Source organism: Phyllosticta capitalensis, assembly GCF_038381095.1.
Source record: "Phyllosticta capitalensis strain CBS 128856 chromosome Unknown BKA78scaffold_3, whole genome shotgun sequence".
In the NCBI taxonomy this organism is placed as follows: Eukaryota; Fungi; Ascomycota; class Dothideomycetes; order Botryosphaeriales; family Phyllostictaceae; genus Phyllosticta; species Phyllosticta capitalensis.
The window spans coordinates 1,801,230-1,825,434 of record NW_027117441.1 but is presented as its reverse complement, the minus strand read 5'-3'; the positions used below and the strand labels follow the sequence as shown (position 1 = coordinate 1,825,434).

General features: G+C 56.3%; 10 protein-coding genes across 10 annotated transcripts; 4 read left to right on the top strand and 6 right to left on the bottom strand.

The window, feature by feature from the left end:
• Positions 1-612: 612 nt before the first annotated feature.
• On the top strand, positions 613-2,426 carry BKA78DRAFT_366932 (uncharacterized protein; the record flags this gene model as incomplete). The annotated part of the gene is made up of 4 exons (XM_066892590.1): positions 613-791; positions 924-1,625; positions 1,673-1,774; positions 1,827-2,426. 4 exons carry the CDS (start codon positions 613-615, stop codon positions 2,155-2,157), a joined length of 1,314 nt encoding a protein of 437 aa, XP_066746681.1. The 3' UTR covers positions 2,158-2,426.
• A 250-nt stretch (positions 2,427-2,676) lies between these two features.
• On the bottom strand, positions 2,677-3,762 carry BKA78DRAFT_351101 (acyl-CoA N-acyltransferase; the record flags this gene model as incomplete). Its single annotated transcript, XM_066891103.1, has 1 exon — positions 2,677-3,762. One exon carries the CDS (start codon positions 3,760-3,762, stop codon positions 2,677-2,679), a length of 1,086 nt encoding a protein of 361 aa, XP_066746680.1.
• A 2,203-nt stretch (positions 3,763-5,965) lies between these two features.
• On the top strand, positions 5,966-6,977 carry BKA78DRAFT_101729 (uncharacterized protein). The gene has a single exon (XM_066882086.1). It carries the CDS (start codon positions 6,328-6,330, stop codon positions 6,919-6,921), a length of 594 nt encoding a protein of 197 aa, XP_066746679.1. The 5' UTR covers positions 5,966-6,327; the 3' UTR covers positions 6,922-6,977.
• BKA78DRAFT_101740 (uncharacterized protein) lies at positions 6,965-7,626 on the bottom strand. The gene has a single exon (XM_066882088.1). The coding sequence runs from the start codon at positions 7,450-7,452 to the stop codon at positions 7,009-7,011; it is 444 nt and encodes a 147-aa protein (XP_066746678.1). The 5' UTR covers positions 7,453-7,626; the 3' UTR covers positions 6,965-7,008.
• A 561-nt stretch (positions 7,627-8,187) lies between these two features.
• BKA78DRAFT_101738 (uncharacterized protein) lies at positions 8,188-8,653 on the bottom strand. The gene has a single exon (XM_066882087.1). It carries the CDS (start codon positions 8,485-8,487, stop codon positions 8,224-8,226), a length of 264 nt encoding a protein of 87 aa, XP_066746677.1. The 5' UTR covers positions 8,488-8,653; the 3' UTR covers positions 8,188-8,223.
• Positions 8,654-8,819: 166 nt separating this feature from the next.
• Positions 8,820-9,965, bottom strand: BKA78DRAFT_330525 (uncharacterized protein; the record flags this gene model as incomplete). The annotated part of the gene is made up of 1 exon (XM_066889786.1): positions 8,820-9,965. One exon carries the CDS (start codon positions 9,963-9,965, stop codon positions 8,820-8,822), a length of 1,146 nt encoding a protein of 381 aa, XP_066746676.1.
• Positions 9,966-12,685: 2,720 nt separating this feature from the next.
• BKA78DRAFT_101715 (uncharacterized protein) lies at positions 12,686-13,632 on the top strand. The gene has a single exon (XM_066882085.1). It carries the CDS (start codon positions 12,766-12,768, stop codon positions 13,390-13,392), a length of 627 nt encoding a protein of 208 aa, XP_066746675.1. The 5' UTR covers positions 12,686-12,765; the 3' UTR covers positions 13,393-13,632.
• Positions 13,633-15,577: 1,945 nt separating this feature from the next.
• BKA78DRAFT_342078 (uncharacterized protein) lies at positions 15,578-16,543 on the bottom strand (the record flags this gene model as incomplete). Its single annotated transcript, XM_066890371.1, has 1 exon — positions 15,578-16,543. Exon 1 carries the CDS (start codon positions 16,127-16,129, stop codon positions 15,578-15,580), a length of 552 nt encoding a protein of 183 aa, XP_066746674.1. The 5' UTR covers positions 16,130-16,543.
• Positions 16,544-18,819: 2,276 nt separating this feature from the next.
• On the bottom strand, positions 18,820-21,060 carry BKA78DRAFT_351099 (uncharacterized protein; the record flags this gene model as incomplete). The annotated part of the gene is made up of 1 exon (XM_066891102.1): positions 18,820-21,060. The coding sequence occupies one exon, from the start codon at positions 21,058-21,060 to the stop codon at positions 18,820-18,822; it is 2,241 nt and encodes a 746-aa protein (XP_066746673.1).
• A 586-nt stretch (positions 21,061-21,646) lies between these two features.
• On the top strand, positions 21,647-23,779 carry BKA78DRAFT_101663 (GPI mannosyltransferase 2). Its single transcript, XM_066882084.1, has 4 exons — positions 21,647-22,428; positions 22,485-23,136; positions 23,193-23,300; positions 23,356-23,779. The coding sequence occupies exons 1-4, from the start codon at positions 22,137-22,139 to the stop codon at positions 23,672-23,674; spliced, it is 1,371 nt and encodes a 456-aa protein (XP_066746672.1). The 5' UTR covers positions 21,647-22,136; the 3' UTR covers positions 23,675-23,779.
• Positions 23,780-24,205: the final 426 nt, after the last annotated feature.

Sequence of the window (24,205 nt, the reverse complement as noted above, 5' to 3'; positions counted from 1 at the left end):
TTCCTTCACTTCACGGTCTTGCTGTTTGATTAGCCGTCTTTTATAAAACACCAACCGGACAGCACACCAATTGAATTTTGACGAAACTTTGCGCGAAATGAATGTCGGGTGTTTACCCGGGGTATATCCGCTAGCTCCTGTGTGTATCATTGGCTCGCTTAAAAGAGTCGTCGAGTTGCTACGCCAGCGCTCCAGACTTCCATCTCTTCTTTCTCCACCATCACAACACTATCGCCATTGCGCATCGAAAACTTCCTCCTGCGACCCTACTGCCTAGCGTCGTTGTCACCACGTCTCAGCAGGGTTTTGCTGCCTATCGACTTTGAAAACTTCGGACCGTGTTCGTTGCTGGCCACTGGCTTTATGCCCACTATCCATTGGCTTCCCAAAGCTCTCTTACTGGTAATGCTGGCTGGCATGATGGATCGCTTACACAGCTTCGGAACTTCTATGCTCCTCTGCCTATTGGAGTCTTGTACAATATGCCCTCTGACGCATGGACGGTTCTCATAATTCTTTCGGACTTTGGCTAATGGAAGGTTTCTTTTCGCTCAGATTTTTTGTTTTGCGATTTGATTTTCTATGGCCTGATATCGGAAAGGCTTGCCCAGCATGAACAACAACAATGGACTGCCTCGTAGGCCGCCAACTCCAGCTGATTTCAACGCGAACTCCGGCAACAGCCGAAACGTGCCCAACGCGCCCACGTTACACTACACTCCTCACCCGGCATACGGGCGCCAGCTGACGCCTTATGAATATAAAAATCGTCAGTCCAACCATTTTGGGTGGTATTGCAGCCACAGCTTCGGTGCACCAGATTACAGTAGATCTCCTCAGCAGATCACAGGACTAAGATACACGCCTCCGACCGGGCCTGCGAGTCTCTTGACTTCATAGCAGCGCGACCAGCAAGCATCTAGCTATGGAACGCAAGGAGATATCACTCCGCCGGGACAGTTTCGTGAGCCTGTGGAGTCTCGTCGTGTCGACTCGCCTGTGTCTGGCCAGGAGCCAAAGCTGAAGGAGAACCCCGATGATGTCGACGGTTTGATCAAAGAGGAGTGTGCGAAGGCTCGGGCAAAGGCAGCAATTGCTGCAAGGAAGTCACACAACAGGACCATCAGTGCCACAACCTTCTCAGAGGCAGAGGACTACGGCGCTTCTTCTCCAGAGAGCGGCGAGATCATTGAGCACCATCGAAAGCATGACGGACACACGAAGAATGTGACAGAGAGGTCCACCAAGACAGATCGTACGATCGGCAGCTCAGTCTTTGCAAGCTCGCCGCCATCTACCCTCAATGCGTTGTCCGGCAAGCATGAGTCCACATCTGAGCATTTCACAGTGCCTGCACACAGCAGTAAGGAAGTGGATGCAAAGCGGCGCGATCTTGATGATTGGTTAGCCCTCACTGGATTTCATGACAAGGAACTGCGTGAGGCTAGGTTGGCATCATACAGGCAAGTCCGGGAGAGTATTGTCAGCGGCACGGATGTCGGTCCTCGACCAGCCAGTGGTTTTCAACGTCACGTTAGGGAGGCGAGCTCGAATGTCAGACTTGATGAGGACACGACCTACAAGCATAAGATCAAAGAGATGGCAGAAAAGTTCAGGGCAGACCTGTGAGTCGATTGAGGCAACATCCTCACAACTCACTATCGATTCTCAGACCGCCGGAACTCATCATGGAGCTGGCTGCTTCGCAGCCGACCAACGACAACTTCTCTCGCACCGCGGACGCACGTGAAGAGCAAGCAAGTATGGCCTTCCGGTGAGTTGACGGAAAGTCCCGGCCTCAAATTCTTCTATTCTGACATTGGTAGCTCCGGTGAACGATCGACCGCCGGCCGCAACGATGATCAAGCAGTCCGCCATGGGCGTGAAAGAGCTGGCAACCCGCCTGGACGTACTGAATACCACCTCTCTCGCTCTCCCCGCCGCCGTGTCCAAACAATGGGCGAAGTCGGTCCTCACCACAACCGCAGCTCTTCCTCTCCGAGGCGCCAACATGGTGACGAGAATCACTATCGTTCGCGCGAGATGTCCGGCCGTCGTGCTCGCAGGCGCCGTAGCCTGGAAGCTATTTACGGTAGCAACCGCCGACGCCGTGTTGACAAGTGGCGCAGTGGCCGACCTGATGATACACGCCCTTGATGGTTGCACCCCTGGATGACCTGCGGGTGAACCGGCTATCACCACTTACGCCTTTCTCCCTTTCCCTTAGCCAGACGACTCAACTGGCGCATATTCACGACGACCTCTGTTGGCATGTCGTCTTTTCATCTTGATCCACGGACAGCTTGGACAATTTGATCTGGGCTCCGGAACTTCTTGGAGAAAATGCCTCTGGCCGTAAGCCATCACCATTTTTCTCTCCCGTGTGGCATGGTCCCCTTCTCCCTGCGCGGTCTCACGTTCCCCACCCCACCTTTTCTTTAAATCCCCATTCCGGTTTTTTAGTGGCTTTTCGACCCTTTCCTTTTGCGTTCCTATCCCATGCATGTATGATACCCCAAGATAGATAGCAATTGATACACAGTTCCCGGATGCGTGTTGCGGTCGCGATTTCTTGAATTTCATGTCATTACATCACAATAGTGACAGGTGAGTGTAGACTATTAACAAGGAAAAGGTGCATAGTTGCACATGGATATCATGAAAAAGAAACAAGATTCAACCCTCACCAGCACAGAACCAAGCATAGGCTTCTCTGCTCGCCTTGCCCCCGGGAGCCTGCGCATCCGGCACTTTGCCGTCGAGCCACATTCTCTCAAAATCAAAGACGGTGTGGAAGCCCATCCGCTGGAACACACCCAGCGCATCCGGATTTCCGCACCAAACCTCAGCCGACAAGCGCTTCTCACTGCCTCCGTCTCTGACCGCAATCTTGGCCATGACGGCCCTCAGCAAGACCAGCGCATGCAGCTTCGAAGTAGCATACAGCGGGCCGATCTTGTATCCATCCCCGCAATCACGCACCAGAATCCATGAACGCAGTTCGTCCAGATTGTCCAGCTTCGTGATGGCGAGACCCCACGAGTCCTCGCGGTCGAGCAGCGCCTGGCTGCGCAACCACAGCTCCCGTCTCTCAAACCCCGTGCACTCCATGTCCGACTCGAGCAGGCTCTTGCCCGTCGCACCCGTGAGATCAGCCAACTGCTCCTTCGTCTTGCTCAACAGCACTCTCGCCGCATCGGCGTCCTCGGCCAACGGCCCCGAGCCCTCGGGCACCATGGGCAACTCGCTCAACGACTGGCGCTCGAGGGCCTTGACCGTGCCCGCGGGCTCGAAGCCGCTCTTTTTGTACCGCCCCACCTGGTCCTGTACGGCGTCCAGGCCGATGGTGGTCACGCCTTTGCTCTCGAGGTACTTCAGCGCGGCGTCGAATAGCAGCCTGCCGCCCCCTTCGCCGCGGTGCGCCTCGTCGACAATGAAGAAGCCGAGCCATCCCGTCTTGTTGGCGTACGGCAGCGCGAGGATGATGCCTAAAGGTTCGGCGTCTGGTTCGATGTCCGCCGTCGATGATGGGTCTGATGCCGTGGAGCCGTCGGGACTGGCGGCGCCGGCGCCGGCATCGGTTGACGTAGTGTTGTTTGGGTGGAGCACCAGGTAGGATCCCTCGCTCGAGATCCAGTGCGTGTCGTGGTCGGCGCGGCAGCGGTTCCAGTGCAGTTTGCACACTTGGTCGTACCAGAAGTCGCCGATTTTGGAGGATGAGGCGAGGGAAACTTGGAATTGGTCGTTGGATGCTAGCACCATGGCGGGCGTTTTGGTCGTGAGGGTATCAACCGAGAAGGAAATGTGTCTGGGAAGGGAGGTCAGCGAGTTATTCCTGTTTCTCTTCTCTCCTTTTGCTCATTTTATCTGCCTTCTATATGCGAGGAAATCCACGTGGTGCTCCCATCTGTGCCTGCCTGACTTGGAAATGACGTCACAGTCGTCGAACAATGAACCAACATACCACCCACCGATCAATGATTCTGAGAAGCAACGAAGATACTGGCGAGAAGAAAACACCAAGATTGAAAACACGACTGGGATGATTCAAGTTTGAAAAGGTCACAAACAACACTGACAGTGACAAAGAGCAGACTGATGAAAGTACATGCCCGTGGCCGCGGTATCGACTTACTCTGATGAAGTGTCTGACGGCGAGTTATCGAGGTCGCGTATCTTTACAATCTCTCCACTCTTCACAAAGCGTCCAATGTTGTATACAAGCAAAGAAAAATACTTCAGGAGTTGTCCAAAAAGATGTGGTGTAGGTGTCAAAGTCACATGTAAATGCAAGAAGAAATTCTCTGGGTCAAGCTGAAGAAATACCTGGTGGTGACCAATGATCTCACAACGACTTCATACGGCCCCCGCAGCACCCCGCCCCCTGTGCCACTCAACCACCCCTTCCCTGAGTTTGTTATCGGCCTAAGGCAGCAAAAGGGGAAATCTCGGCGCAGATGCTCTGCTGACGGTTGCGCCACCAAGACCGGTTCTGAGAGCGCCATTGGTTGAGTGCAGAAGCCCAAGATTCCTTCTCTTTTGTACCGTTTTTGCAAAAAAGGGCGTGAGGGGAGGGTGAGATGGTGACCTAGCTCTCCGCTCTCTCCGCATGTTGGTGGTTGCGTGTGGACTGATTATGATGGCAGGTTTGCTGGTTGGACTTGGGGCCGTGCAATTGGCTGGGGAGCCGGGGCACCGCAAGTCCACAAGCAATCCCAGTTTCGGGGATGCTTGGCTCAAGACTCAAGAGGCCGTTGTGTGGACTTGCGCGCGCCGGTGAAGGCGGTCCGGTCCGGCGGCCAACTTGACTACTCCGCCACACCTCGCGCACCGCCACCGCTATCTCTCGCCACAGTGGACTCTTCGTCGTCGTTGCTTGCTTGCTGGTGTCCTTCACTCACCGCGACAGAGGCAAAGCTAAAGAAAGAGCAGAACTGAGCCACGAACCGCGTCGCACGTCTTCGCCAGCGCTTTCGTCATTGCAAATTGCGCGTCAGCAACAGGCCAACGCTCTCCGCAGCAATCCGTCAGTTCTGCCTCTACGCCAGCTTACCAGTCGTCGCCCTACGCGTCATCTTCACCAACTCGTCTTTTGCCATCAAGTCCGACTCATTTCATCATCACGAGTCTGCGCAGCGAGTCAGCCACTCTATTCCTTTCTGCCTGCGGACATCGGAGCCTCTCTCGTCAGCGATTCCTGCTTGCTTGCTGCCTCTATTGACCGCTGACCGACCTGATCGACCAAGCGACTCCTCTGTAGTATACGGATAACTTCCCCGCGGGGTTCGACAATAATTGACCATGACGACGATGGCGCCCTGGATGGCGTCGAGTGAGTGTTGCGAGAGTCGCGTCTGTCTGGCTGGCTGATGTCGATCACTCAATTCATGCCCGACGGAGCAATCAATCTTGCGCAAACGAGCCGCAGAGCCATGTGTGAACACTCTCCTGCGCAGGCAAGCGGAAAAATTCCGCCCACCGTTTCTTTTGCCAGTCGAAACATTTACGCCATCTGATGAATTCCTGGCTGAAAACTGCCCATTAGGCTCCTTGGTTAGCGCCGGCTGGCATCGACAAGGCTGAAACCTCCACATTCTCGGCATGTCTAGCTCCTCCTAGCCTACGACCTAAGCAGACGATGGTACCTAGCGCAAAGCAAGCACAGGCAACATCCCGCTCGCTCCCGCTGCAAGGGCCGTTGAACTCGGAACCAACCTAGCACGCCGTGGACGTCCCGTTATGCCGCTGGTCTGTCTGGGTGAGCTACCGACTGAGCATCGAGAGCACCCGCACGCACCTACGATCCAGTAACCGCTGCCCAGGAACCTATGACCGAGTAGACCATGTACGATACAAGGACCGCCAACGCACGAGGGCATCCAGTGCGTGAGGTGTACCAGCACGCGCCTGAATCTGACGAACAAATGAACCCGTGATGGTCGTCTACATGTGGCAGCTCGCTCTCCTCGCTTGCTTATCGCAGCACGGATTCCAAACATGTGCGCGGAGTTGTTGCAGACGGACAGACGGAGAGACAGACGAGCACAGCAGGCGTGTGGAAATTATCAAGGGCCAAAAAGAACGAGGTCGCGTAAAGCCCCCGACCCGACACGTGGGCGCCATCGGCCGGGGGTCAGCTTGCATACATCCCATCCACATGTACAATATATGCAGACGAGGTGGGTGGTGTTGGTAAGGCGTGCATCAGCATCGATGGCGTGTGGACTCGAACAACGGACAGCGACCGGCCGGCCACTTGCTCTGCCCATGGGGATGATGCTTCTCGAGTGTCTTGCTCACTCCTCATGATGTGCAAGGTGAGGTGAGATGGGCAAGGTAGGTGATGGATCATTTCCTTTTCCGTTTCTTCCACAACCACATAGATCACGCCGTTCGTCATGTATCGGTCTGCGTCAGAGACATTCTCGTTGTTCTGTCTCGTCAACAACGCCATGCATGCATGTCTCTGCGCTGCTCGCCCTTTCTTCGACCGAAGTCGTTACACCAACACAAGAAGGAGTCGGCCGACTTCCTAATGAAAAGAGAACGAATGAAGAGAGTAAGAGGAAAAGGGATACCGGTTTTGCAAGGTCGGCGACGCTGCGTGAGCAGTCCAATTGTCTCTGCCTTCTCTTGCGGCGAGCAATGAAGTTTAGAAAGATCGGCTCGCTACCGTCCGTACACCATCAAAAGAAGAATATTCATAGACAGATGGTTTTGCTCGAGTATCCTGCTACGCATCTACACACACGGTCGGGAATTGACCTTGACGGTAACTGCTCACTCATGTCCTTTACCTCAATCATCGTCCACTGCAGTCTGCGACAAAGAAGCAGTCGCCGACCAGCCAGGCAACCCACTGGCTCAAATCCCACCCAGCCAGCCAGCCTACCAGCCAGTGAGCGTGCCCGCAGTATGTAATGAACTGCGTGTGCAACCCACCCTTATCACTTGCCCCCTCTCCTCTCTGCCCCTGCCTCAGGCCCTCCCTCAAGTCCCCATTGGGCTCTAGGTGGGTTGCTCGCTGCTGTCGTGCCACTTTACTCGACAGTCCAGACACCCCAAAAGTTCGACTACTTGACTGGCACAAAGCCAGCCAGCCAGCCAGCCAGCCAGCCAGCCAGCCAGCCAGGCAGTGGTGGTTGGGCTGGTGCTGCACGACCACCACCACCTGACAGCCAGTAGTGACATGGAAGCGAGAGACAAGACAGCATCGCATCGCCCCACTCTCCCACTCCCACTCCCACTCTCCGCGTCCCCCCATTCATCGCCTCTGCTGCTGCTGCTGCTGCTGCTGCTGCTGTGCCACACAAGCACAATGGATGGATGGTTGGTGCCACCTCGACGGCTGTGATGCGCTCCATGCCCCGCTTTATTAATTATTCCACCGCATATGTACAGTCTCACAGTGCATACATACACTACACGTCTGCGCAGCGCATCGCATCGCATCGCCGCACTAGGACAAGCGCAGCAATCGGCCGTGTCACCAGCCACTTCATTGGAGTGATTTACGTCTTCTTTTCCCTCGTTGTCGTTAGTCGTCAGTCGTCAGTCGACGAGGCCAGTGGAGAGTGTGCGTGCACGGAGAGCGATCAGAGGCTCGGCTCACTTGCCCTGCCTCCTGCCCTGCCTTTTGCCCTCAATCCTGGCCGCTCTCTGCCTCTCTGCCTTGCGGCATGATCGGCGCAAGCGCTGTGGCAGATTGGGTTTGCTGGTTCGCTGGGTGGTTTGCGGGTAAGGCTCAATCGTTCGATCGCGGGCGGGCGGTCGAAGGCGGATTCCTCCAGAAGGATGGAGGATGGATGATTCGCGGGACGGACGGGGGCGGGTGGGGAGTGTTGTGAGGCAGATGGATGGATGGAATTGGAAAAGATGCGGTTCAGCCCAGTCAGGCTGCTTGCGTTGTTGTGTAGTCAGAATGCGATGCGATGCAATCCTCCAAAGTTTGCTGGCCGCCGACCATCTCTTTGCTTCGGGGAGCGAGGCGCGGAGCGAACATCGAGAAATACATCACAAAGAAGCAGAGCGAAGACGAGGCAATGGAAGTGGAAAACTTTTTTCTGGATTCTCAATATCCCAAATCCCAAAGTCTGCTGCGGATAGCCATTATGAATGCCCATCCAAAAAAGCCAGCAGCAGCAGTCCCTAAGCAATCAATCATTCCACCCATCCGTCCAAAATAGTCATCAATCCATCAGCGCCACCATCCGTGTAGGCGCTTTAACCCGCTTTCGTTCCGTTCCGTCCGTCCATGCAGAAAAAGAAATGAGAAAAGAAAAAAGAATCGATGATGCCGCTGCTCGCTGCCGCTCGCCGCATGCATGCATGCAATGGTGTGATAAGCCAACAAACATGGAAAAAAGAAAATTCAGAAATGAGAAAGGGATAATGTTGGGGAAAGGGAAGTAAAAATTCGACGTTCCGTCCACACGCCGGTGCCATGCAAAACCGTAGAAGAAGGGAAGGAAGCAATGTCCAAACCATCCAGTGGTGCGGGGCGCGTGTGGTGCGTGTTGGTACTACACGTGCAACCCGCTTTTTGGATTTCGCGGCGAAGTGTTGTGGTGATGGGTGTCATCGTTTCGTAGTTTGCGTCATCGTCGGCCGTCGTCGTGGTGTCATGTCGTTGCTGTGTTGCTTGTACGCTGACCAAAGCTAAACGCAAAAAAGGGCGGTTGGACAAGAAGAAAGTCGTGCCAACGGCGCGCTGCAAGCGCAAGACGGGAAGCAAATCCTCTAGCGATGATGCTGAAAGGAAGCGAAACCAGAACGAGACGCGGGGAGGAAGAAGGGGGAGTTGGGCGAGACCAGGCCTATTACACGGCAGTACGGTAGAAGCCCGCGTTGCCCAAGAAGCGACTGATGAGGTTGCCGGAGCCGGTCTTGATCTTCTTGGCCGGCTTCTCGTACTCGCCCGCCGGGCCGTGGTGCTCAAAGGGGCTGTGGGTGTAGGCGTTCTTGTACACCTTGGGCGGAGGCTGGACGTGCTGCTCAACGTCGGAGCCGAGGTCCGTGTCGTAGCGGCGGATCTGGGGCACCTCTGCATCGTACGAAGATGACGGTGTCGACGTGTCGGACATGTCGCCGTCGGTCGAGTGCGTGGAGGCTGAGTCAGAACGTCTCGGCGGCGACAGCGACGGCATGCGAGATGATGCACGCGACGCGGACTGAGAGCGGCTGTCCAGGCGGTATTGCGAGTACGGCGCGGGTCTTTCTGCGGGGCGGGCAGGAGGGACTTGGCCATTGTCGATTGCGTGGCCGCAGTACTCGAGACTGACGACCTTGCCGTACTGCTCAAAGACGCCCTGGACCTCGCGGAGCTGCCTGGCCCTCTTGAGGTTGCGCGCCTTTTCGGCCACCTTGACTTGGTAATCGCGGATGGGAGCAAGGAACGGCTCAAGGTTGGAGTAGAGATCCTCGGGAAGAACGCGGAGGTCCCAGTCGAGCAGGAATAGGAGCTGCTTCTCCATGAGGTTGACTTCGGTAAGGGAGAAGCCGAACGAGTCGAAGCCGCGGACGGCAGTGTAGCGCGCCCAATGCTTGTTCTTGGGAGACGAGTCGTTGAGGTTCTTTGCGGCGAGGATGAGAGAGGCAAGAAAGATCCGGTGGACGGTGCAGCGCATGCCCTTGGCCTCGGTGGGGAGACGAGACTTGAGGCGAGCCAAGTAGACGAGAGAGGTCATCAATGTTGCAACGCCAACGTGCGAACGCTCAACAAGAGAAGTGATGAATGCCTCGACGGATGGCAGACGGTGGTCCCGGGGGTCGGCGTTTTGAGGGGGTGTTGAAGGGGGCGTTGGGGGGAGCTGCTTGGACGACGCCGAGGGGGCGGGTTCGCAACGAATAACGTCCGAGGCCTTGGCAGCGAGGTGTGCGACCATTTCCTTGGAGACGGGGAGTTGGATGAAGAAGTCGAGGGCTTGAGCATTTTGCTCAGGGGTGAAGGAGGTGTGGGACGACATGGCGAAAATTTGGAGAAGCAAGAGAAGGGAACAATAGCGGGCGTGAATGCTATTGTATTATGATGAGGCCGGAATGATTAAGCGTAGCGGGCCAAGGAAAGGATGCAGGTGGGAAAGTGAGAGTGATATTAGAGGTCCCGACCGGCGGAAAAGGCTCGCTTGAGTATTAGGGTAGACTTTATCAAAAAAAAGGCTGCGGGAGGGCCGAAGAAGGAAGGTCTCGTCAGCGGATGCGAGGGACCTAAGAAAGGCTGTGCTGAAAAGAGAGGCTCGGGTTCGGGGGGCGACACAAGGAATAAGCGGAAGAAACGGGGCGGAGCTCCAACAACCAGGCGGAGGCTTCGATCTGGACAGACACGACGAGAGAATGGTGTCCTGAACGAGGCTGGAATGGCGAATACTTATGTGGAAGTCGTAGTCGCCGGCGTGGAGGAAGCTTCGCGGGAGGTAGTTGATGATTGGTTGGTAATGGTTGCAGACGCAATGGCCCTTGTCGGCGGCAGCGGCAGATGCAACTGACGGCGGGTCTTGATAGGTTGTTTCAGGCTGTACGTCTTGCGCCGTGTTTCAACAGAAGCGTCCAGAGGGCCTGTCGAATGCGTAGGTTTGGCTGCGGTGTTTCGACGAGCGTCTGCAAGGTCGTCGGGATCGGCTGGGTGGTTCGTGATGGGTCTTGGGGGTTAGATGAATGGTGGAGCTCGGTTGAAGATGGGATGGTGGTAGATTTGTGAAGCGCGAAAGCGAAGGTGAAGAGTGGAAGACTGGAGCATGTTGAACTGGCCTGTGACTGGGGCGCGTGGTGTATATGGGCAGGCAGGCTCGCGGGACCTTCTTGGATGAGGCGAAGGGCTGGGCATGCTTGAGCGCGCAGACGTGGAAGTGAGTGGTGGGGCCAGTCTCCAGTGACCGAGTATCCCAGCCTCCATGTCTTTGCTTCTCGTGGCCGAGTGGCTGACGGGCAAAAATTTACAAAACACGGCGGCGACGACGTCAAGTCGCTGACCGCACTCTAGACCGAGCTTACAACGGCCGCTATCGTTTTCTCTGCCTCATTCGCACTCCGCGAGCGACAGTCACCGGTGGCAGAGGCTCATCAGAGGCAAATGCAGGTGATGTGAGGTCGGCCGGCGGGGCAGGCAATGGCAGGTGGCCAACATTCCCAGTCCCTGCTCAGGGCCCGCAGGGCTCAACTCTCAGGCCCCTCAGGGCTCTCAAGACTCAGGGATCTCCAGCCATCATTCCAACGTCCACCAAGACCAAAGAAGCCGCGGACTTGTCGAAAAATCATCTTCAGCTGCGCTTCCGCATGCGGCCGTCTCGCGCTCAGTCGTCAGTCTTTGCGCCGCCCTTGCGTGCCCGAGGCTCGTGTCGTGGTCGCGGGCGCGTCGAGGGTGGGTGGCAGTGTCGATGCTGGCGAGACACGGACGCCGCCTGATTCCCACTGATGGCCATCCGCCTCCATCAGGTGCAGATCGAGTTGACAACACCTCAACACACACTCCAGTCCGCGTGGCCGGAGAACAATCTCACGACCCAAGCCACCCGCTCTCCTCCCGCTCCGCCTTTGACCCTCGACAAACGCCCTCGGCCGCATTCCGCTTTTCAGCTCGCACCCATGAGTTATTGCGTGCCTGAACGCGTCGCTGCTGTCCTGTCGTACAACCTCGCCATCCACCAAAATAGCCGCCTGCACTGCCGGCTACCCGCCTGTCCCCCGGCGCTTAAGCAAACTCAAACTATGCTGCAGGTACTGACTTCTTCCATCTTTGACTGCACCTCACCGCCTGCCGCTAAGCGCTCAACTTCGACCAAACTTGACTTCTTGAAACGCTTCTTCTCAGCCGAGCTGGCCAAGAACCGCCCTTTTTTCTTCTTCTTCCCTTGAAGTCCGTCTTTTTAGCAACCTTGTCCCTGCATCACCGCTCGAAAAAGAAATACATCGTAGCACATCTGCAACCGAGTCCTTTAGTCCACGAAAATGCCCTGCAGTCTGCATTGCCGAAACCTCACCTTTGAACGGGCTCACTGCGGCACATCACGTCGACTGCAAGATTGCCAGAGTGGTGGCCGTGAAACCCCTCTTGGGGACAGCCGTTGGTAGCGTCCTTTCTAACGGAGCACTTGGGAGCTCTTCCACTGTCAGCCCTATTTGTCGCAAGAAGCGACGCGTTCATCATGGCTCAGATCAAACAGAACCTCCTCCCAGTCCCCACAAGGCCATAGAATAGCGTCCAGGCCGCGTCACGGACGCTCAATGAGTCGCGAGCCTCAGCGTTCTGGCCATCAAGACGATCCAGAACCTTTTTCCATCACGTCCCACGTTACGCGCTAAGTATCCCCCGCAATCCGCTCTCCACCCCATGACATCACATCCCCTCCACCGCGTCGTCAAAACCAAACCCTGCGCGACCAAACCACCTCTTCAACTCTGACGCCATCTTGGCGGGTCCCGTCATGACACTTTACATGTGTGATGGACCAAGAGCACGGCAGCCGCCACACTTTGCGCCACGCCTCCACTCAGGCGATGCAACAATGGACCCTTGCGTGTCGGTGAATAAAACAGCAGCGAACAACGAGCCAAGCAGCAAAAGAAAAGAACCCACTGCATCGCAGCCAACGTCTTATCTGTTCAAATGATATCCAATGAGATGGACAACTGACGCGCCAGATGGCCGCCACGCCCCCATCGACGACCATGTCCCACGCGCACCCGTGAAGCCCTCCGTTCGTCCGCTAGGAGTGCTTTATCGCGTGGGAAACACCCGTCTTTCTTTCCGCTCTCAGGTCTCAACAGGGTATGCACGGAAAGAAGTCGAGACAGGAATGCTGCAGAGGAAATTCCCCGCCTGTGCTGTGCGCCTCTCACTCCGTCCACCTACGCCCTCCACTTCTTCACTCGAGACATAGCCGGGCACTTACCCTGACCTTCCCCGTTTCGCTCCGCGTGCCCCGTCTCCGTCTCCGTCTCCGCCTCTTTCGGTCAATGAAGGTGACAAGCAAGCACTTGGTCCATATCATCATCCCATCTGAGCCCCCACGCCCACGGCACCAGTTCCATCCTGCCTCTCCATCCCTTCTCTCTCTTTGTCTGTCAATTACTCCATTCATGCATCGCTACATTGATGCGCCGCCCGTTTTTGGCATGGGCGTTCTGTCGTGGCACGTCGCGCGGTCCCTGCATCCTCCCGGCAGTCTTGTACTCCGGCGCCCGATCTCCTCCAGCAGCCAGCTCGCACGAACATCTCTTTTTTCTGTGCAGGCCCCCCAGGTAGGCGTTGGGGGCTGCGTGCCGGCCGGCCGAGTCGGGAAATCCGGGGACCGCGACAACAACACCAACAACACCAACGCCATGATCATCACCACCATCAGTAGACGCAGCCCTGCAGCGGAGCGACCGAGCAACCGAGTCATTGTTGGTGCGTGAGGTGCTATTTTGGCATTCGGTCGATGGGGCTGAGTCGATGATGTGCGGAGAGGGTGCGTGCGTGCGCGAGATGCGGCGACACGTGCGCGGTGGATCCGCTTTGGGGGCGGACGGAGTGGCCGAGTGACGATGAACAGAATTGTAGGCGGGTGGATTTGAGCAAGGTAGGTGGTGGATTCAAGGTCGGTATCGTGTCGTAAATTTCATCTCGAGGTTTGGTGGTTGAGAATGTGGTAGGGGGTCGAAGGAAGAAAGGAGGACAGTGCCCCTGTCAACCAGACAAACACCTACCTTAGCTGTTGATGATGATAGTGCAACCACGACCGGCGATCTAGTCGTTTTGCTATTTCGAGATGTGCTGAAGCAGACGGCGCAAATGACTTTGACAAAGCAGCCCTCCATGTCGGACCATCATCGCCCGTCCATCAGCTGAAAGTCAGTCAAAGGCCTAATTCGCCATGCCACCATGGGCAAGACCATCAAGCTGGAAAAAGGTCTGGGGAAGCAACAGAAAGCAAAATGCAGCAGACGCAAGCACCGCACTTTAGGAAAATCCGCATGGCATGGTTGGTCGCACTTTCCCAGTCAGCCCTTCCACAACCGGAACTCTTTCCAGCAGTCAAAAACTCCAATTTGCGAGGCCAAATTGTTGGAACAGGCGGATGGGAGCACGATCGCGCAAGAAAACAGAAGCCAACGCCTCTGCTGATGTGGCAGTCCGCTTGAATATAGCTACAGAAGTAGCGCCTTGAGGAGGTAGGTGGTTATGAATAACAGACATATCAATCCGCCTTCAATTGCTTGCAGTCATTCGTGGCTTCCGAATCGACACTCATCATCTCCCTTGACTATTGAATTGTCAAAAACGACAACGTCGCCTGCTGATAGTGAATCTTGTGCCGGACACTGAATCCCATGAAGTAGTAGTAGTAGTCGCACTTTTACACAATTGCGGCTTTGGTGTGCGATGACTTACCTGGTGCATGGTTCAGAAACAACCGTCAGTCAGGGTCCAGCGCGGCATCTCTGAGGTAGGTATGTATTTTCCGCAAAGACGGATGGTAGGCGCGACGCAACCACATACAGGGCAACACTCCGTCGCTTTCCCACGGCCGAAACTGAAACAACGCAAGCTCTCATCCTCTCTCTTTCTTCTCTGTCAACTCTACACCCCCAAACCCACCTTCCCCTCCCCTCTGTCCCATACCCACTGACTCACAAAAACACCTCATCCATAGGTAGATCCCTCAGACCGTGCATTCGCTACCAAACATTGCCGAACGAGAACCCTACGTGCTGTTGTCTGGCTCTTTACAAGAGATGGAAATGGTGGTGGAGAGTTGGGGAAGGTCCGGAGACACTCCGTCTCCTCGCTACCCTCTCCTCCCGATCTGGATGCAGGGAGAGGCTAAGCCGGTGACGACGAAGGAGCAGATTGACAAAAGTTTATTGTGGACGACGTCGTCGCATTTTTTGTCCGGGGCCGTTGTTGGAAAGACTTGGTCGACGTGGAAATGCAGGAAGTCGGTGTGCGCAGCGTCATCGCCCAAGCTCACACTCTAGACATAGATGGTCAAGAGAAAGAATGTCCGGGACACACGTGGACGCCTCTCCACTCTCAATGCAGTAAACATGCTCAATATTTGTACTAGCAAATAGCAGCAAAGACCGCACATACAAGTTGGCAGCATGTATCCTGCAAAAATCCCACTAATCTCATGACGGCTGATGGCTGAGTAGTGAATCCCACCCAAGTACACATAGTGCCGTAGTGGTTGCGCGGGCTGGTTGGCTGCCGGACACCACCGCCTCAGTGATGTTGTTGCTGCAGGCAGGCAAGTGTCAATAGGAAGCGGCAGCCCACTGCAACTGAACAGGCCCGCGAACGGCTAACCACAGGCAGCTCAAGTCATCTGCATCCAAATTGACCCTTATAATTTCCGAGTTCCGCAGCACTTTCACGGCAGCTGAGTAGTAAATCCCAACTGGTCTAGAGGTTGGTTGATTTGACTACCTTCGGGTTAAGGTTCGGACATATGTTCGAATCCCACAGCTGTCACTTTTTGCTCTTTTATTGTTTCGTCCTGTTGCCGAGGAGGTTGTGACTGACTTTTGGGATGGGTGCGGGTGGATGAGGCAGGAGGGAGACGGGCGGTGGGTGACTGTGGGCAGGCAGGCGCTGCAGTCAGTGACCTGCTAGTCGCCTTGCCCATGGGCGCAGCGCAACCTCACCACGGTCTATTACTGCCGCCTCTGCCGCCGTCATTGACTTTATCACCAACATGCTTTGCCCGCAAAGAGACACCCCAAGTTCCTTGGCGCAGTACACAGCAGCCGCATGGCACGAGGGCCGTGTATGGAGACAGAAAAACATCTCGGTGGGCACCTCTCCCCATTTTCCCGGACGCAACCTTGCGCTTCCAATTACAGTCAAGCCGATTTGCTGGTGCTGCTCAATCGTTGCCCGGCATATTCCTCTTCCAGATAATGCCTCGTTTGGTATCAAGCGCGCAAGGGCAACGTCGTTGAGCAAAACTGTTGCGTTGAGCAGTTGGCCAATCGAATTTTTGCAAGCAAGCGGTATCCAGGAAGCCAGAACATTGTCCTTGTTGTGAGGTTTTAGCCATTGGAAGAATGTGGGGGCGTTTGCATAAGTAGAAGGGGACGGTCCCAATGCGGCAATCACCTTCCTCGACAACTGCCATCTACCACCATTGCCGGCATCGTCCGCATCCATGCTTGCTCTCCAGTTTCGCAATTTTTGCTATCCGAGCTTTCAATTGATCCTCTCCAACCACCCGCCCCGGCCAGCCTCATCGTCCGCAACTTCCACAACGCCAAAGCCAATGCTCCTGCCCAAAATGCCACTCCAACGTACCCAACGTAATCTCAAACAAGCCGACCTGTGTCTCAGCATCTTGCATCTGACTACGTGACTTCAGCATCGTGCAACGATTGCAGGGACGGCGAGAGTGCGGGAGCAGCCGCACACCCCCTAGCCCCGGTTTCCCGCCTCCTGTCCTACCACCTTGATTTTCCCCACACGACGGCAACGGCGACGGCGACGCGACCAAACGTTTCATGGTCCAATAGATGTAATCTCATCCTCCCTCCCACCGTTTTTTTGTCGCCTGTTTCATCATCCCGTGCTGAGTCCCCTGCCTGCCCCCCTTATTTCACCACCCCTGCCAACCCGCCGGCTTGTTTGCATGCCAGCCAGCCACTCGGTACCTGAGCGCACCCCCCCATGTCCGCCATCATGCACATTTGCGGCTGTTTCGAATGCTGAAGCAAACACCTCGGGGGTCCTGTCGTCGGCAGTGCTAGTGTCGCCCGCTCTGTCGGTCCACGGGGAAATTTTTTACGTTTCTTCGATTCGATTCGCAAATCGCTAGACTTGTTTGGCCAGTTGCAGCCATGATCACGTTGGATTGCTAGTGGTGGTCGGATTCTAGAGATGCTTCAGTGATGGAGTGAGGTGAGCAAGAGAGATGGTGCAAATGATTCGCACTCACCGTGCGTGGGTCGACCTACAAGATGCAGCGACTAACTATCGACGTCATTTGCTCTCTGACAAAATTCACGTCTGCTCGACTTGTCCTGCCCTTTAACATCATTTGCACAGTCATGACAGGCCTTCCACCAGGGCCGCTCGCTCCCCTCGCATTTTCCGCAGAGTTCACGATGCCGCATGCGCTCTAGAAATCTGTGCCCGTAGCCTTGGAGCGGGGAGGGAATATGGCTAGGGGTTCCGATGATGATAAAAACCCCAACAGCCACACCACAAACATTTTCAGCAAAACACAAACAGGATCGATCCGTAATGACGCCCGCCTGGATGCTCACAGCCCAACCAACCCCTTCCTTGCCACTCCACAAAGGGGGGAACCGAGAGATGCGACGCGACGACGACGCGCTTTCCCTGGACAGCAGCAAAGGCCATTGGACCCTCAAACAACCGTTGGTTGGCCCTTGACCGCGCACCCCTCTTTCGCCGCAACGCGTTGCGCGACTTCCATTCGCCGAGGTTTTGGAAACGCTGAAACACCCCGTCCTCGGGCAGCCAGCCGTACGTCATCAGCGCCGTTTTTTTTTTTTTTTTTTTTGGGGGGGGATGGCGTTGTCGTTGTCGTTGTTTGTCGAACCCTGCCCGGTGGCAGGAATGGAATAGGGGGATGTGGAGTGAGTGGCAGGGAGAGGGAGGGAGGTATGTGGTGGGGGTTATGGGGATCAGCAGGGGGGGAGGGGGGGTCTGATGCAGTACGCGCGACGCGACACCGCGGTCGGTTCCTGCCGCCTGTCTGCCTGCCTGCCCATGTGTGCGTCTTTTGATTGTTTTCCCCTCTCGCTCGCTTGAATAAACGAAGCTTGGTTTACAAAAGCGAGAGTGCATGGGCGGCGGTCTGTCAGTCCGCTTGGTTTGGTTTGATCACTACGCGAAGGTGCGGCGGTACGGTACGGTACGTACGGTTCCTCCCGCCTCGCCTGCCTGCTTGCCTACCCGTCTGCACACTGGCTGTTTGCTCGCTTAGTAGGTCGCTTCATGGTTTCCGAGGGCGAGTGAGTGGCATGGGATGTCTTGGTTGTTTGTCCGTTTGAACGGCGGAAAGATGCAAAAGGTGGACGGGAGACGGGGAGGGAGAGTTGATGTTAGGGCATCAGGCTGAGGATGCCAGCAAAGATTGATGTGATTCGGGAAGGCATGGCCAAACGGTCGTTGGTGCAAGAGAAGCGATCATAGCAGGACTACTTTGCGCCTCGGAAAGACGTGCGATTTCTTCAGCTTCATCGCCCACTCGGTCGGAAATCAGGACAATTCAGTGTACACTCTGAAGGACATCACACAGCTCAACCACGCAATTCAATCGTCATGTATCGTATATTCCCAACATACGTATGCAACCCAGCATGCAAGTTTTCCCTTTTCCTTTCCCGCACCGGACGTATGTGTGTATGTATGCATACAGTATCCACCCGAGTATGTATATGAAGGAGTAGAGCAGGACCAAAAGACCAAAAGATCAAAAAATTTGTAAATGTGGTGAGTGGGTATGTAGCGGTTGTCGAGAAAAACGGACAGATCGGGATGTCCACTCCCGATTGACCGGCCCGCCGGTGGATGTATGTGGTGATGGCGGTGATGCGAGAGTGGTATTGAGTTTACCGTGCGCGAGCTCAGCCAGTGAGCCGCGGAATTCGGAAGAGGTTGAGGAGGCGGATTTGGGGTGATGTACGGTCCGGTCTTTTTTGCGGTCCTTCCTTTCCCCCTTTCCAATCGGCCGTCTCTTTCCAGCTTTGCAATACTAGCGCCTCTCCGTCGCAAATGCAAGTCACACGCGGACAATGGGGATGGCGTAAAAATAAACAGGGTTTCGACAGCCCAATTCTCAAAGATGGCATCGACCAATACAACACGCACATGCTCCATCAGTTCCCCCTCTTTCCCACAACGCGCCTGAGCAGCCCCCGCACGCTCATGCGCTTCTCCTTTTCTTTTTCGTTCCCGCTCCTGTCCTTGCCCCGGCTGCGGCCCCTCTCGCGCTCCTCGACGGCCCCACCCTTCTTGACCTCGCCGCGCAGCTGCGTGGGCGTGCTCTCCCCGCTCTCCAAGCCACCGTCCATTTCCTCGACCGTGCCTACGTGACCCGGCTTGCTGCGCTCGCGGTGGCTAGACGGCCGCCATGACGAACGCCTCGTGTCGGGTTTGGACGGCGACGCAGACTTGCTGCGCAGGAGGGAACGGTGCGAGTGCGGGTGGAGCAGGTCCTGCTGGTGCGGAGAGCGCGTCACTTGCAGGCTAGCGCGGTGGTCCTGGTGCGAGGAGCGTGGGACTTGGAGACTAGCGCGGTGTTGGTGGGCAGCTTTCGATGGCGCCGTCGATGACGGAAGGGCCGGGAAGTGCTGCGAGTTTGCGCGCGGGGTGGGCTGGTCGTCCGAGTCGGACTCGGAATCAGAGCCGCTGTCGTCGTCGTCGTCGGATGACGAGGAGCTTTCGTCCCCAGAAGCATACTCGCCCGAGTTCTTGCGGTCCTCGATGGCGGGGAGGATGACGTGGGCTTTGGTTAGCGTGACGCGTTTGCTTGGCGCGTGGGCCGCGTCGGCGAACATGTCGTCTTCGGCGAGGTAGGGATTAGGCTCGCGCGAGCAGCTACTCGCCCGCGTGTCGCGGTTCTGCTTGCGCTTGCTTGGGCGGCGGAGGAACGACGCGCCGGTGGAATTGGCGCGCCTCGAGCGGTTCTGGCCGGCATTGGCCGACGAGTTGGATCCAGACTCTGAACAGCCACCGTCGCCATTGAGCGCCGCCAGGGCTTGGTTGCGGTGGAGAAGAAGACGAGAGACGGTGCGGAGGTTGTGAGCGCTGCAGTTGCTACGGTGTTCCGATGCACTGGGGGAACTGGACCGTGATGTGCTGCCCGTCATGCTGCTCATGCTAACCACGCGATTCGGCGCGCCGGCCCGCACCGGCGAGGACGTCGGGTCGGAGAGGACGCTGTCCCGCGCACGACAGTAGCTTGGGTCATCATACTTGAAGACGGCGGACCATCGTTCGCGGAAGGCGATCCAGACTCCGCTGACGAGGATGAATTTTCGTAAAGAATCGTCCGTGACGAATACGGGGCGAGGGCTCTCCGGGTAGGTCGGTTCGGTAACGTCACTGGCGTCGGGAGATCGAGCCGGAGAGGCAAGCGTTGGCGAGGGCATCGAATACTGGTCCCACACATCAATGCTTGCGCGGGTCATGGAGGCAATGACGGGATGACGTCTGGTATCCGGACTGATGGTGCTGAAGTTGAACTTGCGTTCGTCGGAAGAGGGAGTCTGCGGTGTTGACGACACGGTGGAGACGCGCTTGTTTGGTTTGATGACCCATCGTCTCTTGGTCTGCAAGCCGTGGCTGTCGGTTGACAAGAATTCGTAGCCTCCGTTGGGCATTTGGGAGGTGGACCAGATGGTGTTGTCGTCCATGCAGATTTCCGTCTTCTCATCCTTTGCATTGTAGCAGACGACGGCAATAACTTCGCGATTTTCCAACTTTTCCTCGTCGCCATCGCGGTGATCAGCGCCATACGTCTCGGCCTTGACAATGACGAAATCGTCGGGTCCCAGCTTATTTCTCAGCTCAAACAACCTCTGAAACTTCTTTTTGAGCTTGGGCGCGAACTTGGTCGAGGGAATCGCTTCGTAAGCGGGCCTGGGGCGCGAGTTGGCCGATGATTGATGAAGCTGGAGCAGGACCCTTGGGCGCAAAAAGGGACCGACGCGGGGAGGGGGGTGGGCGAGGGCAAAGGTCGTCTTTGGTCGCAGGGTCCTGCCGTTACGCAAGCGACCCTCTGTCGAAGTCGTAGTGTTACTGCGAAGTGATGGTGGTCGGGATTGCTCCATGTCCTGTGTTTGCATGGCAAACGTAATGGAGCGTTGAGGCTTTGGCGGCGGCAGGGTGGATTCGCGGCGCAAAGGAGGAGGAGGATAGGTCTCGGAGGTCAGACTCTTCCGGTCGTGCAAAGGCGTGGGCTGAGGCCTCTGGGGGCGTACGGAGGAGGAAAAGACGTTGAGGGGCGAGCGAGGAGGAGCGGATTGTCGCGATGATGGGAGAGTATTTGCGCGCGGCGCAGAAAACTCGTGGCCATGCTGGGCGGCAGCATCGGCCGTCAGCATGGATAAAAACATGATGTGGTGCTGGTGTTGGTGGTGGAGCTCAGCCAGGCAACAGTCGGGTCGACAGTGGGGCGGGAATGACTGGGAGCATGTCCTGGGGAGGCGTACCGAAAGCGAGAGAGGAGAGAGGATGAGGGGGTGGAGAGAAGAAATGCGGAGAGGGGTGTCGGCGAGGAGGAGTAAGGGAGAGAGTTATGGTTTGGCGTGTGGTATGGATGGGTATAGTAAGTAGTTTTGCAACGCTGGATGTGACCAGGCGGGTCCTGCAGATCATGCAACAGGGGTCAGCTTCTGGAAGAGCAGGGACCTCCAGGCGTCGGCTTGTTCGGGGGGCTGCGCCACCAGCACACCAGTCGACGGATTGGGGAGGGAAAGGAAGCTGATGAGAGACGGATGCCAACAAAGACCAGGCCGGTGCTTATGGGGGCTACGTGGTTTATTAGAGCAATCCTTTGTATAGGGCTGGGGCGGAAACCGGCGGAGACGATCAAAAAAAGAGCGGACGACCAGCGAGCCGCGCAGGGTAGCAAAATAATAATCTGGTCAGTAATAATAATGGTGCCCGTCGCCGTCCCGCCGCCCGTTCGTCACTGAGTCTGAGGTGGTGGGTGCGGAAGCTGGTGGAGCTACCCTCCGCTAACCCATGCCGGGCGACGCCTGGTTCCGAGTTCCGCCCTTTCTTTGGATACGTCTCTTGTCAGGTGCCACACACTCTCTGTCTTCCGTGGTTGAGGAATGAACAAGTAGAGGTCGATGATGCAGATGCAGTGTGCTGCCGCAGATCAGAGCGATGGACGGGATGCAGTGGAGAGCTGCAAACCTCTGCGAATGGGCGACGTCGCCAGGACTACCGCAAAAGCGACTTCTCGGATTCGGAAACGCCCTCTCCCTCAGAACCTAGTGAGAATCCACGTGATGACGCAGACGGGATGCCCCTCCTCCTCCTTCTCAGTCCAGGCACCAAATCGCGCGAGGCCAAGGGTCCGTGAGCCTGGGTCCCCGTTGAATCTCTCAAGCCTCCAAATTCTCCACAGCATACACCTCGACACCCTCAGCCAGCCTCGCCGTCCACTCTCTCGTTCTGCAAAATGGCGCTCGCCCCGAGCCCAATTCGCCGACCCCTTGACCACCCCGTCAGAGCCCTGCTGCTCCTCCATGTGTCATGGAAAATCCTTCTGCTGTCAATCGCATTCCTTAGTCCTGGCCATGGCTACGATTCGTCCTCCGCCCTGCTCGTGTCACAGCACCACCCTCTTGCTCTGCGCCTCACTCGCTGGGACGCCGTCTACTTTGCTTCATCCGCCGAGCGCCAGCATCTTTACGAGCAGGACTGGGCCTTTAGCTGGCTGCTCGCAAGGCTCATTTCCATCTTCGCCAACTGTAAGACGATGCGGCTTGTCCCGCTCGCGTGGCTCCACATGCTGACCTCCCTAAAGCCTTGCCTCTGTCCGCGGACCCTCTAGTTGCTCATGTCTGGGCCGCCACCGTCATAGCAAATGCCTCGCATATTGTCTCCGTTCTCGTCCTCTACTTCCTCATGCGCCGGCTGTTCCCCACCTCAAACAAGACTCCATTTCTGACCGCTGCTCTGCATGTGCTTTCGCCCGCCGGACTCTTTCTGACTGCCCCCTATGGCGAGGCTCCATTCTCGTTCCTCAACTTTCTTGGCCTGCTAAGCTTCTGCCATGCCCGTCAGCTCGACGTCACCCAGCCCGTCATCCATTTTCTGTGTATGCTGACCACCGGCCTCTCGTTTGGTCTCGCCACGGCTGTCCGTTCAAACGGTCTGCTGAACGGTTTGATTTTGCTTTACGACGCTCCTGAAATTCTCCATGGCTTGATCTTCTCCCCACACAAAACACCATGTCTCCGCAGGCTAGCCGCATACGCCTTGGCCGGCGTTTTGACCGCCTCAGGGCTTATCGTTCCCCAGTGGATTGCCTATCAACACTACTGCACTGCGGTAAGCCCCTATGCGACCACCCTAGTCTCCCGCTCTTCAACTCATCATCGTGACCAGGAAACGCCCAGGCCCTGGTGCAACAGGCCGCTACCAAGCATCTATACCTGGGTGCAGCACCACTACTGGTAACCTAGACCTCTTTTTTCAAATCCACACCTCCTATTAACAACTCCCTATTCAGGAATGTCGGATTCTTGCGCTACTGGACGCTATCCAACGTCCCTCTGTTCCTCCTCGCTGCCCCAACTCTATATGTGTTGATCTGCGCGGGGCTCCGAGTCATGCAGCGGTAACGCCCATCAAGAACCTGGTGACCACCCCAGCAAGCCACTGATCAATCGCAGAACACGCCCTTCGGAACTTGCTTCTTCCGAGCTGGCAGGACAGCAATCCTTTAGCCGTCGACTTTTGATCCAAATGGCCCTGCCGCAACTGGCGCTTGCTTTGCTGGCAATTTTCAATTTTCACGTCCAGATTGTCAACCGCATCTCGTCAGGCTATCCCCTGTGGTACCTTGCCGTCGCCGCCGGGCTCGACGAAGCCACTCCGTCGCAGCATCTCGCAATTGCAGGGAAGCAATCGTCCGCGTCGATCCTCAGAGCGATGATCATGTACGCCATCGTCCAGGGAGCTCTGTTTGCAAGCTTCCTGCCGCCGGCTTGAACACCCAATTGCTCCGAACGGTTGACATGACTCTCAAGCCGATCCGCGGACGAGTTCCCCGGTACCGCTGCTCGCCGGCACTATCCGACTGGCCCGACCGTTGCGGACCTTCGGACCTCCGCGACTTCGTCCGCTGCGTCCGTCGTCCGTCTCGACAAGTTGATCAACGAGGGATGTACCAGCGATTTTCATCGACTGACGATTGTTTATCAATCTCGCGTGACGCAAACAAGTTTACATGCCACAAGGGGCACAGTAGCGCCCGACGCAAGGGCAGTGAGTTTAGCCTCGTATAGGTAATCGCTGAAAATATTAGTATTCGAGTTCGGCTTCGGCCTCGGACAGACGCGAGTGATTTCTCCAAAGGCAACAGTACCGCGAAAGCAGGCCAGCCAAATACACTTCAGCCTCTCGGTTCTTTTTGTGGTTGCGGTCAGTTTGGTCTTCATTGCGCGTCCTGCCAAGCGTGCTACGCGACACTGCACCGGTTGCCTGCAAGGCTTGAACTTCACTTGTGCAACTGTTGATAGC